General features: G+C 46.9%; 1 protein-coding gene across 1 annotated transcript; it reads right to left on the bottom strand.

Annotated features, from left to right (window-relative positions):
- Positions 1 to 1,938: 1,938 nt before the first annotated feature.
- Positions 1,939 to 17,184, bottom strand: NPY5R (neuropeptide Y receptor Y5). Its single transcript, XM_038755246.1, has 3 exons — positions 17,134 to 17,184; positions 7,110 to 7,248; positions 1,939 to 4,937 (listed from the first exon to the last, which is right to left on the bottom strand). The coding sequence occupies exons 2-3, from the start codon at positions 7,173 to 7,175 to the stop codon at positions 3,591 to 3,593; spliced, it is 1,413 nt and encodes a 470-aa protein (XP_038611174.1). The 5' UTR covers positions 7,176 to 7,248; positions 17,134 to 17,184; the 3' UTR covers positions 1,939 to 3,590.
- Between the last annotated feature and the right edge of the window lie 1,365 nt (positions 17,185 to 18,549).

The following is an 18,549-nucleotide window of genomic DNA, read 5'->3' as shown; positions in this document are numbered from 1 at the left end:
GATAGGAGGAATACGAGGAGAAGGAAGGTAAGAAGGACAGCTGTCAGTTTCGAGTAGTTTCGAGTTTTGGAGAAGCAGCGTGGCTCAGTGGAAAGAGCCCGGGCTTTGGAGTCAGAGGTCACGGGTTCAAATGCCGGCTCCGCCACTTGTCAGCTGTGTGACTTTGGGCAAGTCACTTAACTTCTCTGGGCCTCAGTGACCTCAACTGTAAAATGGGGATTAAGACTGTGAGCCCCCTGTGGGACAACCTGATCACCTTGTAACCTCCCCAGCGCTTAGAATGGTGCTTTGCACATAGCGCTTAATAAATGCTGTCATTATTACTATTATTATTATTACTGGTGTACTCCACAATACAGTTGTGATATGCTCCTTGATAACATGGATTACAGAGAAAGGCTTTTGGTTTTCCCATTTATTTACAAGAGTTAGATTCCTGACATGATCCCTAGGCTTGACAGCTAAGTGAAAAAACAATCAGTCAAGAATATTCATTGAGCAGGTTTCGTGGACAGAAGAGCACTTGTATGGGAAAAGTAAAATACTCTGGATACTCTCCTTGCCTTCAAAGAATTTACAGTCTAGCAGGGGAGATAAGGACCAAAGTAAATTACGGACAGGGAAGAAGGTAAAGGGGACATGTAATTAGGTTAGAGTTTAAGTGATGGGGTATGTAAGGTATTTTTACATGTGGACTGGAGATAGTTAAGTGGGCACTCTCAAGTAAGAAATGGGGAATATAAGCTGGGGAGATGGAAAATTAATTAAGTAAGGCATCTTGGACTTTGAAGATAGGAAGAACTGTGGAATGTCATATAAAGGGGAAGGCTGTGAGCAAGAGCTGACAGGCAGAAGAGGTGAGAATGGGGCACAGTGAATAGCTAGGTTGAGGCTCAGTATGGCCCGGCTGAGCCTGCCCAGCCCAGTCAGAACCTCTCCTCACTGGGGCCTTGGCTTCCTCCTTGTTAGGCAGAGAGGCTAGGGGACGGTTGGGATGCCCCATATCTGATGCTATCATGTTTCACTGTGTGCCCAGTGTGGCACATTGAATATCATGAACAGTTCACCTAGACATTTTTTAGTTTCTCCCCAGGCTGGGGGTGGGTATCGTGCCCACCAACTCTATCGTATTTTACTCTCCAAACCACTCTGTACAGTGTTCTGCACACAGCAAACACTAGGTAGATTTGCTTGTAACCACCCCAGTGCTAAATACAGTGCCCAGCAAACAGTTAGTGCTTAACAAGTACCACAATCATTACCAATTACTATTATTATGATTGGGGGTCACTACAGCGAGAGACGAATTGATGGGGGCTGAGAATGGCACAGCTGGTTACAGGGACAGGTTGGCACTTGGGACAGATCAGACCATGGAAATAGGGATAAGAAGGGGAGCGGCTGATTGGGTTTTTTCCACATCGAGCAGAGGCAGAGCAAAATTTGGGCGAGAGAGAAAGGGCAGGGAGTCCTTGCCAGATAGCTCTGACCAGGTGCCCAACTTCTCTGTCCCTTTCCCAAATGTATTCTCCTCTCTTTCCCAGGAACCAGTGTTCTGATGCTTCTCTTACCTTCCCAGCTGAGTGTGACCGCCACCTCCTCCCCGTCCAACTTAGATTGTAAACTCCACTGACGAATGGAAAGAGCCTGGCCCTAGGAGTTAGAAGATCTGGGTTCAAATCCTGGCTCTGCCTCTTGCCTGCTGTGTGGCCTTGGGCAAGTCGCTTAACTTCTCGGTGCCTCATTTTTCTCAACTGAAAATGAGAATTCAATACCTGTTCTGCCTCCTACTTTAGACTGTGAGCCCCATCTGGGAGAGGGACTGTATCCGACCCGATTAACCGGTACCAACCCCAGGACTTAGAACAGTGCTTGACACAGGGTAAGTGCTTAACAGATATGATAAATGATAATAATACTAATTCTATTGTACTCCCACAAGTCCTTTGTTCAGTGATGTGCACAGAGTATGTGCTTAATAAATGAGATTATTTGATTGGGTGCAGTGGGAAGGGTAGAAAGTGGTAACCTTCAAATCCCTGATGGGAAAGCAGTGGTGCAGAGTGGAGTGAGGAGGGTTTTCACTGTCTTGCTGTGATTGGATGTAACACCAGGTGAATCCTAGGCTACATCATCGATCAGTGCAGGACATAACTCTGGATTTCAATTAATGTGATAGTTTGGAAGGGGAGGAGTCCCTGTATTTTTGTGTTTAAGGAGTGTTTGGGGTTTGTTTTTAAACATTCACCTCTCCCTCATTATACCCTGGGTCTCCTTTATTTAGAGAGTAGGGGCAAGGAAGGTTCCTGAAGGGCTTTTCCATTTCTTTTTATTTCTTTGTTGTTATTGTTGCAACTCTTGATCTGGCTGGAACCAGAAAATAAATTACTTCCGATTATCTTTCCCTCCTTCTTTCCATCCAAACACTGCTCAAGTCTGGATCCCCAGTGGTACAGAAAGAAGAATAAGGCTCACGCACTGGAAACTTCTTGTTTCCCCTGTTATTTTTAACACCTTACCTTCATAAAAATAGCTAGGCAGAAACGAGAAGCCCCTTCCTATCACACTTACTCCTTCAAAGCTGAAGGAAGATTAAAAGTTCCCTAGGAGGAGGGAGTCTGGGTGAGATCTTTAATAGACAAATAGGGAAACAGGAAGAGGAGAAAGCAAAAAGAGAATGGGAGAAGCGCAAAGTAGGGGACAGAAAAGGGAGGTAACTGTCCCAGAATGCCCTCCAGTTACGTTTCCCATTCTTCTTGCCTTGTCTATTGCTCATTCTTCCTTACTTTCTCTCTTCTTCCTTTTCCACTTTTCCCTGCTACTCCCCTAGCTCCTCTTGCTCCTCTTGTCCAAAGCATGGGAGGCTGGGGATTGGGATGGGGGGGGGGGGAGGGCATGTTATCCTTGATCTTTTTGTTTTCTGTGGATTTTCCATTTTTCAATTGATCCAGTCCCCTCCTCTTTCCTTCTTTAACATCATTCCTGCGCCCACCCTCCCTGCTAAACTCACTTCGTCCTGTCCTCTCTGAGTATATTCCCTGAGCAGTCCCGAGTCCTGCCCAAGCTGGAAATCAAAGACCGGTCCAGACTGCTTAGCGCCAATGGCTAGATTAGTCACAAACCTGAGGTGAACAGAAGAGGGTCCAGCCTTCCTTCGTTGTGGCTCAGGGTTTTGACACATGGGTCACTGTCCTAGTGGCATGCTGGGGTGTGTAGCTCCAGAAGTTTCCTAGAACAACTGAGCAGGGGTTAAAAAGCACCTGTGCCCTTCCCCAGCCCTCAGTCGCTGATACCTCCAATGACAGGAGGAAAAAGGTTGCTATGCTAGGGAGGTTATCCCAACCCGATCTAGGCCCAGACAGGTTTGGTCTGGTCCAAATAGGGCTCTCAGGCTTGGACCGGTCAAGATTTTGGGCAACTCATGCGAGACTGCAAGGAGGTTGTGGTGAAATGTGGAAGGGAGCCGCTGGGCTTGCAGGCACCCAATCCGCGTGTGACGCGGCCCCAGCGCGCGCACAATCCAATCGGGCCCTACTGCGAGAACCGGAGCCGGGCACGGCGCCGTTTCCATCCCTGTCGAACTATGAGACTCACGATATCTGGAGGCAGTGAATGAGGGACATTAAGTCAGCCTTGATGCCGTTATTAAGGAAACCATATAGAATGGGATTCAAGCAACAGGACATCATACCCAACAAGTGACAAATGCAAAACACCAACCTGAAATGTCTGTTAGAAATGAGGTTGGCGTTAAAGTCCGTCACCACGTGGAAAAGGTGAAGAGGCATCCAACTGACGGCGAACACTAATATCAAAGTAGTCAATCTGTAGAAGACCTTCCGAGACCGCTTCTTAATTCTGGTCACGGAACGGGACGCGGCCGGCATTTCCCGCACTTCTGAGTTCTCTTCAGGCTTCACGTCAAAACATATGGGCACCCCTGGGATGAATTTACTGGAAGAGGAGAGAGGACTTCTTTCCGTTCCAGAGGATTCTGGGCGGGCTCCCGAATGAGGCTCCTGAGGAGGCCTTAAGGCGGCAGGTACCACGCAGGCCGATTTCTTGCTGTACCGCCTTCGCTTTTTTCTGATGAAAGAGTAATTCCATCTGTTGCTGCCGGAGAGTTGCTTCTGAGGCCCGCTGTTCTTGGAAGGATGAAGTGACAAGTTTATCATCTCATTCTCTTCTAATCTTTTCTCTCTTTTGACCAGTTTGCAGCTGATACTCCTGCAGACACTGGTATGACTAACAGTCAGACAAACCAGAGGCAGTATATACTGAACCAGCAACAAAGAGATGGTGAAGGCAATTCTGTAGGAATCGGACGGCCATGACTCGATACACAGATATTTGCTGCTTAAAGACTCGGAGCCAAAGTTGTCCCGGAGTTCTTCAAGCTTGTGGAACACAGGAAGTGGGGAGCAGAGGGCCAAACCCAGTGTCCAGATGGTCATTATTAAGAAATACCCATGGTTGGCTGTTAGATTATTAGAGAGGGGATGTTTTATCATGTGGTACCTGACGACAGCAATCGATATTAACATTAAGGTGGAAACCAAAACTGACACACATTGGAGGAAAGGCATTATGTGGCACATGACCTCACCAAACATCCAGTGATCCAGCAAGTTAGAGGTCAGCGTGAAAGGCGAGCAGAACAACACAACCAAAATGTCAGAAAAAGCCAAGTTTCCGATAAGGAAGTTGACGATGGTCTTCTCCCTGCGCTTTTTCATTAGAGCCATTAGGATAAGTAGATTTCCCATAAAACCAAGGAGACTTACAAACGTGTACAGCCCGATCAAAAAATACTGAATGTCATCTACGCTGCTTTTATAGTCATCCCAGACAGGGAAATCCAAACTCTTAGAAGTTGTGATGTTCTTCTTGGTTAGAGTCCTGTTAGAATCCTGGAGTTCTAAATCCATATTACAGGCCTGCTTGAAATCAGAAAGATATTGGTTGAGATCGTGAGAGGAGAAATGCATCACTGCAAATCAAATCCATTAAAAAAAAAAACTTATGGCCTTCCCATTCTTTGCTCAATTTTCAAATCATCAAATTTGTCTTGAGCAGCAGACGACAGTTAATTGAAAGTCCTTCAACTTCATTAGTCCTCTACTTCAATGCCAATTAGAGAATCCTCTTTTTAAGAAACACGGCACAGAATAGGATTTAATTTAGACTCTCCGTTGATGGGAGGATGACGTCTGAGACTCAAGAGGGGTCCATTTGGGAACTCTTGATTTCTCTGAAGCTTAGATTTTCCAACTTTAGTTTCAGCTTGACCCAAAGAGGTGTTGGCAGTCGGTAGAATGAGTACCAACGTCGGGCACCTTGCTACTCGGGGCGATGCGCCAATCTGTAGTAGGTGCCATTTTTCCTATTCTAAGGTTTTATGTGGTCCTGTCAACATTGTCTCTCTGTGGGCAGGGAACGTATCTACCAACTCTGTTATCTGTACTCTCCTGAGTGCTTAATACAGTACCCTGCACCCAGTAAGTGATCAATAAATATGATTGCTGGATTACTTTCTGGTCCCTATCATCCTCCTGTTCTCCCCGCCAATCTCCACTGTACTTCATCTCAGATTGCAGGGGTTCCATAGGAATCAGAGTAGCTCAGGCACAGTTACACAGGGACCAAGGGTGAAGAATACTTACCAGAATTTGGAAAAAAAAAATCCACGACAAAGACTACCGATAAGTGCGTTGTTTGCATCTTATGGGAATGAGTCAGTTTGACCATTACTGACGAATGAGGGATTTAAAATGAATATAAAGTAGTCATGAGAGTGAAGGATACACATCCCTGCTAAGTTATCATAAAAGTAATAAAAACTTTTTTTTGATATTTGAGTGCTTACTATGAGCCAAGCTCTGTTCTATGCACCAGGGTAGATTCAAGATAATAAGGTTGGACACGGTCCCGGCCCCACAAGGGGTTCACCATCTACATACATACCTTTCTGGGTGAAAATAATGCCATGCTCCTTACTGTCAAACAACCCTAAATATCAGGACAGATGTCAAAGAAGCAGGTTCCTCCTCCAAGTAACGTATTGCCACTATTACGGACAGAATAGCGGTCTGAACGGACCATTGGCTTTCACAGTAACGGTATTAGTTATTCTCTTATCTTCAGTGGTAGAGACCTATAAACCCTCTCTGTGCAATTACTAAATATTGATGGAAAGAAAGAATTAGTTGTCCTTCCAAAATCTCTGTTTGTGAAGGAAGACAATGGCAAAGAGGTTATATGACTTCAACCTAAAATTATGCTGCAGACCAAAGGCAGACAGGGAAAAGAACTCAGATTTGGATACTCTGTCATCATTATGAGAAGTGTTTACTTGACATCTGCTGTAACCAGAGCACATCATTCCAGCGCTCGAAGAGCTTCAAGTCAAACGGGGGAAATAAATGAACACAAACTGCCAAATGACAGTAGGGATGTGGTTTGGTGGCTAGATGGTAAGCTCCTTGGGGGGCAGGAATCATGTTGACTTACTGTAGATTACATTCTGAAGCGCTCTGCCCAGCGTAAGTGATCAGAAATACCACCGGTTGATTGTCTGAGGATGGAGAGAACTCCAAGCAGGGGCCTTCCAATTCATTTTTTACTCTTGGCCCCTACTGCATGGTTGACTGGATAAATAATTCCTTTATCTGTCCTGTTCTCTCCCATCTCCCATTCCCTACTCACCCCTACCCCGCTTTAAACTTATATCCTTATCATCCCCTGCCCCTCATTCCCCAGGTTCTTGTCCCCTAAATCCAGCACTTAATCTGACCTCTGACCCCACTGTGCTGACCCTGAACCCCAAAGCTGCCGTGCCTGTTTTAAGAAGCTTGTCCCAATCAGTTCTGCTCCACTCTAAGCCACCTGTGTCCTCACAGAGAATCTATGATTAGGATCAGCACGGGGAGAAGAGGTGAGAGAGAAAGGTTTGAAATTTGGGGGTTCAAGTGGAGTTAAGAAACTGTGGTAGGAGCAAACATTTATAAGAGGTGAAGAGACAGAGAGAGGCAAGGAGCTGGGGGAGTGGGGGAGAGGAAAGAGAGGAGACAGGTAGAGGGAGGGAAAAAAAAGACATTTCAATAGCTTACCTGGCAGCCACTGGCAGTGACAGAGAGATTTTCAATGTGCTGGGTGGCCGCAGCTAATGCACACATGCCTCTGGCATTCAGCAGTATTGCTCCCTTGGTTTACCCTCCAGGCCGTCCCTTCTCATTTTGGCCACTGGTCCTGGAGTGAGGGAGAAAAGTCTATTTTTGGGAAAAGATTTTTCAAGTAGGCCTTGTGATCCGGAATTGAAAAAAATCTAACAAATTTAACTCACATAATAATAATAATTATTATGGTATATTTGTTAAGCACTTACTACCACCTGCCTACATGTTTTGTTTTGTTGTCTGTCTCCCCCTTCCAGACTGTGAGCCTGTTGTTGGGTAGGGACTGTCTCTATATGTTGCCGACTTGTACTTCCCAAGCGCTTAGTACAGTGCTCTGCACACAGTAAGCACTCAATAAATAGGATTGAATGAACAAATGAATGTACCAGGCACTGTACTGTGTACTGGGGTGGGTACAAGCAAATTGGGTTGGATGAAGTCCCCGTTCCACAAGGGGCTCAAGGTCTCAATCCCTATTTTACGGATGAGATAAGTGAGGCCCGGAGAACTGAAGCGACTTGCCCAAGGTCACATAGCAGACAAGTGGTGGAGCTGGGATTAGAACACTTAACCTAGCGCAGCTCAGTGGAAAGAGCATGGGCTTTGGGCATGGGTTCAAATCCCGGCTCTGCCAATTGTCAGCTGTGTGACTTTGGGCAAGTCACTTTACTTCTCTGGGCCTCAGTCCCCTCATCTGTAAAATGGGGATTAAGGCTGTGAGCCCCACGTGGGACAACCTGATCACCTTATATCCCCCCAGTGCTTAGAACAGTGCTTTGCACGTAGTAAGCGCTTAACAAATACCATCATTATTGTTATTATTATTATTAACCTTGTGACACTCAGGCCCGTGTTCTATCCACCACTCCATGTTGCTTACCTTTCTGCACATCCATTCATTCAACCATATTTATTGAGCACTTACTGTGTGCAGAGCACTGTCTAAGCACTTGGAAAGTACAATACAGCAACAGAGAGATAATCCCTGCCCTCACTGGGCTTCCAGTCAAGAGGCAGGGAGACAGACATCAAAACAAGTAAAAAGGCATCAATATAAATAAATAGGATTATGGTTATATTCACAGAGATATACATAAGTGCTGTGGGGTTGGCGGTGGGGAGGAAGAGAAAAGGGAGTGATTCGAGGTGATGCAGAAGAGCAGGGGAATTGAGGAAAAGGGGCACTAGTTTGGGAAGGCCTCTTGGAGGAGGTGTGCCTTCAGTAGGGTTCCAAGGGGGGAAGAGTGATTGTCCAGGGGATTTGAGGAAGGAGGGCGTTCCAGGCCAGAGGTAGGATGTGGGCCAGGGGTCGGCGGTGAGACGGGCGAGCTCGAGCATGAGGCCAGAAGTTAGAAAACCCATGACCCAGGTTCTTGTCCCTCTCTGCCCCTGGCCTGCTGAGCAGCTCATTTCTTTACCTGGGCCTCAGTTTTCCTCATCGGTAAAATGGGGATGAGTTACCTGCTCTCCCTACCTCTTTAGATAGTGAGACCCCGTGTGGGACAGGAACTGTGTTGGATCTGATCATCCCATACCTAATACGGTGTTCGGCGTGGTACGTGAGCACTTCATAAATGCCATAGCCAACCAGTTATCAGAGTCTAGCTACTCTTTGCAGGGGGAACGCCGTGCAGACGCGGGAAAAAAAGGACCTGTCAATAGATGGCATTTTAAAACGCTGACTTCTTTCAACATAGCTTTTTATAAAGTGGTATCTGTCCTGTTGCTAGCAATGGGGAAGAGAAGAATCTAGTATCCACTTTTAATGCAGGTAAAAGCCCAAAGCACAGAGGGTCAGCCTAAGAGCAGTGGACAGTTGGCACATATCCAACCAATTAAGGATAATTGACATAATTTAAGGCGAAAAAGTGCATTCTTCTTTTTGACTTTGAACAGGAATAGGGTAAGACTAGAATTCAGGCAACTCATATTAGCAAGAAACAAGTGTAAATTTTCCATTTTGAGACTGTGCACTTTAAACCCTGAGCTCTTGATGTTCCAGAACTGATGCTTTGTTCTCTGCAAGAGAAATAAGTAGCTTTAAAATAGTAAATACTGGAACTTGAAGGCCAAGACATGGTTTGTTGTTATGTATTGTGTATTTACTATTATCTTTTTTCCCTTCTAAAGATGCTTGACTCATAACACGACTACAATATGGAAACAATACACACAATAAAAAACAACTTTCTGAATCACATAATAATAATAATGGTATTTGTTCAGCACTTACTATGTGCCAAGCACTGTTCTAAGTGCTGGGGTAATCAGGTAATCAGGTTGTCCCACGTGGGGCTCACAGACTTAATCCCCATTTTACAGATGAGGGAACTGAGGCCCGGAGAAGTGAAGTGACTTGCCGAGTGTCACACAGCAGACAAGTGGCGGAGCGGGATTTGAACCCGTGACTTCTAACTCCCAAGCCCGGGCCCTTGTCACTGAGCCTCGGTGCTTCTCTAGCATCTTAACCTAATGCTGAGAAATACTTGTAACATTTGAAAGCTGAAATTCCGTTAGTTTTTCACCTGTATCATTTTTCATACGTGAATGATTAAAGACACAATAAGATTGGAAAGCAGCGTGACCTTGTGGAAAGAATACAGGCCTGGGAATCAGAGGACCTGGGTTCTAATTCTGCCTCCTCCATTTGTCTGCTGAGGGACCTTGGGCAAGTGACTTCTCCTTGCGTCAGTTACCTCATTTGTAAAATGGGATTTAAGATTGTGAGCCTTACGTGGGATGTGGACTGTGTCCGACCTGTTCTGTGGCCTAGTGGATAGAGTATGGGCCTGGGAATCAGAAGGACCTGGGTTCTAATCCTAGCTCCACCACTTGTCCGCTGGGTGGCCTTGGGCAAGTCACGTCACTTCTCTGTGCCTCAGTTACCTCATCTGTAAAATGGGGATTAAGACTGTGAGTCCTTTGTGGTTGGACTGTGTCCAACCAGATTAGCTTGAATCTACCCTAGTGCTTAGAACAGTGTTTGACACCTAGTAAGCGCTTAACAAATACCATCACCATCATCTTGTATCTGTCCCAGCATTTAGTACAGTGCCTGGCACATAGTAAGTGCTTAATGAGTACCATAAAAAAAAGAACTCCCTTGCATTCATTCATTCAATCATATTTATTGAGCTCTTACTGTGTGCAGAGCACTGTACTACGTGCTTGAACTTAAATGAAATCTTCCCCAAAATAAAACTGAACAAAAATAAATAAAATTCTTGATCCATGGATTTAACTCAGTTTAATTAGGATACTTGACTGCTAAGCTCTGAGGAAGGGAAACACAAAAGATCAGACATAGTTCCTGATTCACATGAGGCTCACCCTTCAGTTTAATTCTGATTTGTTTAAAAACATGACTAAGTACAATGTATTAACCCCTCTTCAACTTGGAAGTTTCTGCAAATACTTTAACTCACTCTTAAAAATTGTACTTAAAATAGTAGTTTTTATAATAGTTTGGAAAAGAACTATACCATTATTGCTCATATCTTTTTTTCATCACTTGTGGAATGAAACTGGGGAATATTCCAAATAAAAATTTAAAGTTGCCACTATTCTAATTCAAAATGATTAATAATAATAATAATTATAATAATGGCATTTGTTAAGCGCTTACTATGTGCAAAGCACTGTTCTAAGTGCTGGGGAGGGGGCAAGGTGATCACATTGTCCCATGTGTGGCTCACAGTCTTCATCCCCATTTTACAGATGAGGTAACTGAGGCTCAGAGAAATTAAATGACTTGCCCAAGGTCACACAGCAGACATGTGTAAGCCAGTTGTTGGGTAGGGACCGTTTCTATATGTTGCCGATTTGTACTGCCCAAGCGCTTAGCACACAGTAAGCGCTCAATAAATACGATTGAATGAATGAATGAATGTGGGGGAGCTGGGATTAGAACCCATGACTTGGGTTAGAACTCCCAAGCCTGTGCTCTTTCCACTGAGCCACGACTAGAAAATGAAGAGTTTAAGGATTCAGCTAAAGGGAAATAGTTTGGTGTAACATTTTTTTAACATACTACTTAAATCTAATCAAAATAGATTCATAAATTGACATTTTACGGCTTTTTAAGGGTGAAGGCTTGGAATTTTTTATGTCTCCTTATTGAAGTGATCGTTATTCAGGAGCTAATTATATGCAGTCTGGTTACTAATAATTTAAATTGATAAATACTGTAAAATTTATACTAACCCAGAATCAGGGTTACACAACTCAATAGGTGGAGATCAGAAAATTGCAATTAGAATTTGAAATGAATTGAAATGAAATGATCGAGTACCATGAAATAAGAGTTTGAGTCCCTACCAGCTGCTTTTATTTGCACAATTCAGCACCACTTTTAATTTGAACACCAGTATTAATGAGGCATTTTACATCTAGAATTTCTAATTTTTCAGACCAAAATTCTAGGCAACTTTGGCATTGAAGTAGAGAAGCAGCATGGCTCAGTGGAAAGAGTCCACCACATGTCTGCTGTGTGACCTTGGGAAAGTCACTTAACTTCTCTGAGCCTCCGTTACCTCATCTGTAAAATGGGGATTAAGACTGTGAGCCCCACGTGGGACAACATGATCACCTTGTATATCCCCAGTGCTTAGAACAGTGCTTTGCACATAGTAAGTGCTTAACAAATGCTATTATTATTATTATTATTATTACTATTATATCAGCAGCACCATTTTTATGGGCAATTTTGACAATTTGATGTTGACATTATAACTGTTGGTTCACTATAGCTTGGGCTCTATGGTTTTAGCTCGTAGTAGATTGCAGCATCTCCCCAAGATTGCTTTTTAATTAGAAAATTAAGAAAAAGTCAAAAATCAATGGTGATTGTAGAAGTTTGTCAATTTGCCTTAGTACCCCAACCAAAGCTGAGAAGAACTAAGAGGTAGAAGGCAACTTATTTCCAAATGGACATAATTCTATACACGCACACACATACAAGCACATACACACAAACATATGTATATTTATAAGGGTATAAGTACATATATGTATGTGTAATATATAAACCTACATCTACCAGGCTAATTACTAAGGACCTATTTCTTTATTCTGACAGAGGTTTCAAGTATTAAAATGTGATGGGTTAGACACTAAGTATAAAACCATCAGTATTCCTAGCATTCAGGCTTGGAATGGAATTAACGATTTTATTAAATCGAGCCAATTCTTTTCTTCTTTTCCAGTGCTTGGGATCTAAGAATTATGGGTTGATTCAGATTCCTTGGTGTCCAAGTTAGTCTTTTTTAGTAAACCTGAGCACTTTTGGAACCTGCCTTGGTAGTAGCAGTACTGCAATTGCTTGCCACAGAACTATTATGGGCAACTTTGGAAAAACTTATTTTAGCAGAGAAAACAAAGGGTGGTTCTAAATGGATCCGTAAGGAATCGTGAGGCGTCATCTCAGCCTTTTAAACTTCTGACTCAGAACCCTGCAGGTAAGTCAGATGTCTGCTTGCCGGCTTGCAGCCTCGTCATTTAAGTCACTGTCACTACAGAGCTCTCCCCTTGCTCTACCTCATTTCACTTTTACCAGTGAGCAGAAAGAATTAAGAGTGTCTTTTCAGGTGTCATCTACTATATTAAAGCGGCAAGGATGTGGGCTGTCGTCTGAAACTTGTGACCAATCTTCCGGAGTTGTTTTAGGAGCAGCAGCAGAAGGGTCAGGGAGAAAGTCGTCTCAGAAAGTTGCAAAGAGGTCAAGGGAAGCAGCATGGCCTAGTGGAAAGGGCATGGCCCCAGGATTCAGAGGACCTGGATTCATTCATAATTCTCAATTCTCAATAGCATCAATATAAATAAATAGAATTATGAATGAACCCAGGCCCTTATTTATATTGATGCTATTGATGCCTGTTTATTTGTTTAGATGTCTGTCTCCCCACTTCGACTGCGAACCCATTGTTGGGCAGGAATTGTCTCTATCTGTTGCTGAATTGTACTTTCCAAGCTCTTTGTAGAGTGCTCTGCACACAGTAAGCGCTCAATAAATATGATTGAATGAATGAATGAATTCAATCGTATTTATTGAACGCTTATTGTGTGCACAGCACTGCCCTAAACTCTTAGGAGAGTACAATACAACAGTGAACAGGCACATCGAGTTCTAATCCCGGTATCCCAGTTCTGCCACTTGCCTGTTGTAAGACTCTGGGCAAGTCACTTCACTTCTCTGTGCCTCGGTTACCTCAGCTGTAAAATGGGCTTTCAAGCTGTGAACTCCTTATGGGACATGGACTGTGTCCTACGTGATTGTCTTGAATCCATCCCAGTGCTTCAGTACAGTGCCTGGCACATAGTAAGCGCTTAAGAAATACCATTTGCTCCCCAGCCCTTCCTTTCTTCTCAAACAACTGCATTTATTGAGAGTTTCTGTGTGAAGAGCACTGTACTAAACAATTCTCCCAGGCTTTTCCAGGCCACCACCACCTAGAAGCCCAGCTCCTCTCCTCCTCCTCCTCCTCCTCCTCCTCCTCATCATCATCATCATCATCAATTGTATTTATTGAGTGCTTACTGTGTGCAGAGCACTGTACTAAGCGCTTTGGAAGTACAAGTTGGCAACATATAGAGACAGTCCCTACCCAACAGTGGGCTCACAGTCTAAAAGGGGGAGACAGAGAACAAAACCAAACATACTAACAAATTTTTCCCCCCACTCCCACCAACCTATCCTTTTTTTAAATGACATTTCTAGACTTCCTTCCCCCCTTCTAGACTGTGAGCCCACTGCTGTGTAGGGACCGTCTCTATATGTTGCCAACTTGTACTTCCCAAGTGCTGACTTAGTACAGTGCTCTGCACACAGTAAGCACTCAATAAATACGATTGAATGAATGAACTTATTAAGCGCTTACTATGTGCAAATCATTATTCTAAGCGCTGGGGAGGTTACAAGGTGATCAAATTGTCCCGTGGGCTGCTCACAGTCTTCATCCCCCATTTTACAGATGGGGGAACTGAGGCCCAGAGAAGTTAAGTGACTTGCCCAAAGTCACACAGCTGACAATTGGCAGAGGCTGGATTTGAACCCATGACCTCGGACTCCAAAGCCCGGGCTCTTTCCACTGAGCCACGCTGCTTCTCCCTTTTAGTGAGGCCATTAAACTAGCCCCTGTCTTTAAAGTAATCAGATAGAGTTCTTCCATCAGCATCATTTCAATCCCAAGAAACAGAATACTAGAAGGGAGAAAGAAATCATCGACACCACTATTAGGGCTTTCTTAGAGGTGCAAAATGATTCATTTGTATGCAATGGATGTAGGTTGAGTATATGAACTAAATTTCACTTCTGGATTAAAGACATAGGTGAAAATACCCCAACCAAATTAGAACATTTAAAAAAAAATGAATGCATAAATAAGAATAAAGTATGTCAGACCAAACTTAAATCCATCCCTAGTTTTCTCATGACTCTGGAGACGATGGCTAATCTTTCCTAATTTCCTAATCTCCCCCTCTCCATCCCCCCATCTTACCTCCTTCCCTTCCCCACAGCACCTGTATATATGTATATATGGTTGTACATATCTATTACTCTATTTACTTATTTATTTATTTTACTTGTACATTTCTATCCTATTTATTTTATTTTGTTGGTATGTTTGGTTCTGTTCTCTGTCTCCCCCTTTTAGACTGTGAGCCCACTGTTGGGTAGGGACTGTCTCTATGTGTTGCCAATTTGTACTTCCCAAGCGCTTAGTACAGTGCTCTGCACATAGTAAGCGCTCAATAAATACGATTGATTGATTGATTTCCTGCTTCAACAGAAGTATTAATTGCAACAAAAACGCCTAGGTTAAAGACACAAAAAGTGCCCGATAGCATGTGAATATTGGAGCATCTTTGTGATAGATTAAACTCTGAAATAGCTTTATTCCTCTTAGATCCTTCAATGCCTAATATTAAAAAAAAGTGGGAGGAACAAAATTCTGCTCCTAGACACATTCTGACTTTCCAGAGATCAAATGCCAAACAAATTAGGTTGGAAAACGCAGTACATTCACTGAGAGGAAGATGATGGAGCTTCAAGCCCAGCATTTAGGGAACAGGGGAATGAAAAGAATAACTTCCAGGGACACACTTGAAAGATTCTCAGAAACTGCCCAAGCCTATGAATTAATATGTCTTTTTAATCGGCGTACTGATGATTCCTTGAAAAAATTACATTGCTTTCTTGAGAGCAGGCAAAGTAAAAGCGATCGTAACGTTCTCCTAAGGCGAATGTATTATTAGGTAATGCGAATTTTACCCTAAACCTTCACCAGACACCGGAGCGCTCGGATTTCGAGCTGCTCCAGCGCACCGACGGTCAAAGAAAGAAAGAAAACGAACAAAAAGCGAGCCACGATCTGTTCGGTGAAATCCCCAAGCCCTCCGTCCCGTCAAGGCTCGTAGCTTTGCATGATATTTCAAATTAAAATTTGAACCCGGCCTCAAAGATTTCCCCGGAGCACCTTGAGTTCACCTCTCCAATGCCCGGAATGAGATTGGAGAATATTTCAAATAAAAAATTTAGAGACACCGTTCGCGGTGAACTCTTTCCCGACTAGAGAAACTCGATTTAATAATAATAATGATAATAGTAATAATAATTGTATTTGTTAAGCGCTTGCTATGCGCTGGAATATGTGTGTGTGTGTTGTCTGAAGGTGTTTGGGTGTATCTATAAAGTGTGGGTGGTATTTGTTAAGCGCTTACTATGTGCTAAGCGCCGAAGTGTGTGTCCATCTGCGTGTGTTGGTTGTTTGAAGGCGTCAGGTCTGAAGGTGTTTGGGTGTATCTATAAAGTGTGGGTGGTATTTGTTAAGCGTTTACTATGTGCTAAGCGCCGAAGTGTGTGCCTATGTGCGTGTCTTGGTTGTTTGAAGGCGTCAGGATAGGTCTGTAAAGTGCGGATGGGAAGTTGTTAAGCGCTTACTATTATTCACTCATTCCTTCAATCGTATTTATTGAGCGCTTACTCTGGGCAGAGCGCTGTACTGAGCGCCTGGGAGGTCCAGGTTGGCAACATAGACGGTCCCTACCCAGCGGGCTCACGGGCTAGAAGGGGGAGACAGACAACAAAACAAAACCTATTGACAAAATAAAAGAAATGGAATAAATATGTACAAGTAAATAAATAAATAGAGCAATAAATCTGTGGAAACATCTATATCCAGGTGCTGTGGGGAGGGGAAGGAGGTGAGGGGGAGAGGAAGGAGGGGGCTCAGTCTGGGAAGGCCTCCTGGAGGAGGTGAGCGGTCTAAGCACTGGAGTGCGTGTGCGTGTGTGCCGGTGTGTGTGTGTGGGGGGGGGGGGGTGTCAGTGTGTGTGGGGGGGTGTCAGTGTGTCTGTCAGTGTGTGTGTCTGTGCGTCTGTGTGTGTGCGTGTGTATGTCAGTGGGGGTGTCAGTGGGGGTGTGTGTGTCAGTGTGGGTGTCTGTGTGCGTGTGTATGTCAGTGTGGGTGTCAGTGGGGGGGGTTTGTGTCAGTGGGGGTGTCAGTGGGGGTGTCAGTGTGTGGGCGCGTGTGTATGTCAGTGTGTGTGGGTGTCTCAGTGTGTCTCAGTGTGGGTGTCAGTGTGTGTATCTGTGTGTGTGTGTGTGCGTGTGCATGTCAGTGTGGGTGTCAGTGTGTGTCCGTGTGAGGGTGTGAGGGTGTGCGTGGTGGCGGGCGGCGGGGTGCGGGCCCCGCGGCGGGCCGGGCAGGGCGCCGGCTGCAGCCCCCGGGGGGCGGCCCGCCCGGCGGGGACCCGGCGCGGGACCCACCGACCCACCCACCGACGGAGGGAGGGAGGGAGGGAGGGAGGGACGGAGGGAGGGAGGGAGGGAGGCCCCCCGGGGGCGCAGGATGGATGGATGGATGGATGGATGGATGGATGGATGGATGGATGGATGGATGGAGCGGGGGCACCGCCCGCCCGCCCGCCCGCCAGCCAAACGGGAGCGGGGGTTACCTACCTCTCGTGGGCACCGGCCGGAGGCTGGGCACCTCCCGGGCCGTCGGCGGGGCTAAGGGGCCACCCACCGGCCGGGCCGGGGCGGCGCCAAGGGCTGGGGCTGCGGGGCCCCCCACCTGCCGGGACCCTCCACCGCCCGGCCCGGGGGCGCGATGCCCGCAGCCCTGCCCGCCCACCCGCCCGGCCCCCGGCCCCTCCGCCTGCCTCTCCGCCTGCCTCTCCGCCTGCCTGCCTGCCTACCTCCCGATCGCAGCCTGCCTGCCCCGCTGCCGCTCTCCTGCCTCTGCCGCTGCCGCTCCTGCTGCCGCCCGCCCCGGTGCCCGCCCCGGTGCCCGCTCCGCCCCGGGGGCACAGGAGGAGGAGGAGGACGAGGGGGAGGAGGAGGAGGAGCCGCGTTTTCGCGGGACGGGACGCGGGGAACCCGTGGGGATCCTCCTCCTCCTCCTCCTCCTCCTCCTCCTCCTCCTCCTCCTCCTCCTCCGCCCAGGCCCTGCCCCTGACCCGTCCCTGACCCTGCCCTTGCCCCTATCCCTATCCCTGGCCCTGCCCCTGCCCCTGCCCCTATCCCTGGCCCTGCCCTTGCCCCTGCCCCTATCCCTATCCCTGGCCCTGCCCCTGCCCCTATCCCTGGCCCTGCCCCTGCCCCTATCCCGGCCCCTGCTCCTATCCCTGGCTCTGCCCTTGCCCCTGCCCCTGCCCCTGCCCCTATTCCCCTGGCCCTGCCCCTCTCCCCAGCTCTGCCCTTGCCCCTGCCCCTGCCCCTGCCCCTATTCCCCTGGCCCTGCCCCTATCCCCAGCTCTGCCCTTGCCCCTGCCCCTGTCCCTATTCCCCTGGCCCTGCCCCTATCCCCAGCTCTGCCCTTGCCCCTGCCCCTGTCCCTATTCCCCTGGCCCTGCCCCTATCCCCATCTCTGCCCTTGCCCCTGCCCCTGCCCCTATTCCCCTGGCCCTGCCCCTATCCCCAGCTCTGCCCTTGCCCCTGGCCCTGCCCCTATCCCCGGCTCTGCCCTGGCCCCTGGCCTTGCCCCTATCCCTGGCCCTGCCCCTGGCTCTGCCCCAGGCCCTGGCCCTGCCCCTATCCCTGCCCCTATCACTGGCTCTGCCCCTGGCCCTGCCCCTGCCCCTATCCCTGCCCCTATCACTGGCTCTGCCCCTGGCCCTGGCCCTGCTCCTATCCCTGGCTCTGCCCTTGCCCCTGCCCTGCCTCTGCCCTAGGCTCTGCCCCTTCCCCTGATCCTATCCCTGGCTCTGCCCCAGGCCCTTGCCTTGCCCCTATCCCTGCCCCGATCCCTGACCCTGCCCCTGCCCCTATCCCTGGATCTGCCCTTGCCCCTGGCCCTGCCCCTATCTTAGTCTCTGCCCTAGGCTCTGCCCCTGCCCCTATCCTAGGCTCTGCCCCTGCCCCTATCCTAGGCTC

This window comes from Tachyglossus aculeatus, chromosome 12, assembly GCF_015852505.1.
Source record: "Tachyglossus aculeatus isolate mTacAcu1 chromosome 12, mTacAcu1.pri, whole genome shotgun sequence".
Taxonomy (NCBI): Eukaryota; Metazoa; Chordata; class Mammalia; order Monotremata; family Tachyglossidae; genus Tachyglossus; species Tachyglossus aculeatus.
This window is presented reverse-complemented; position numbering and strand designations above follow the sequence as displayed.

What these genes read in the sequence shown, in the direction of transcription:
- NPY5R (XM_038755246.1), bottom strand. Translation starts at nt 7,175, where the DNA reads ATGTGTGCATTAGCTGCGGCCACCCAGCACATTGAAAATCTCTCTGTC. An exon ending in TCACTGCCAGTGGCTGCCAG is followed by an intron (nt 4,938 to 7,109) that starts GTAAGCTATTGA and finishes GATTTCAAGCAG; the next exon opens with GCCTGTAATATGGATTTAGA.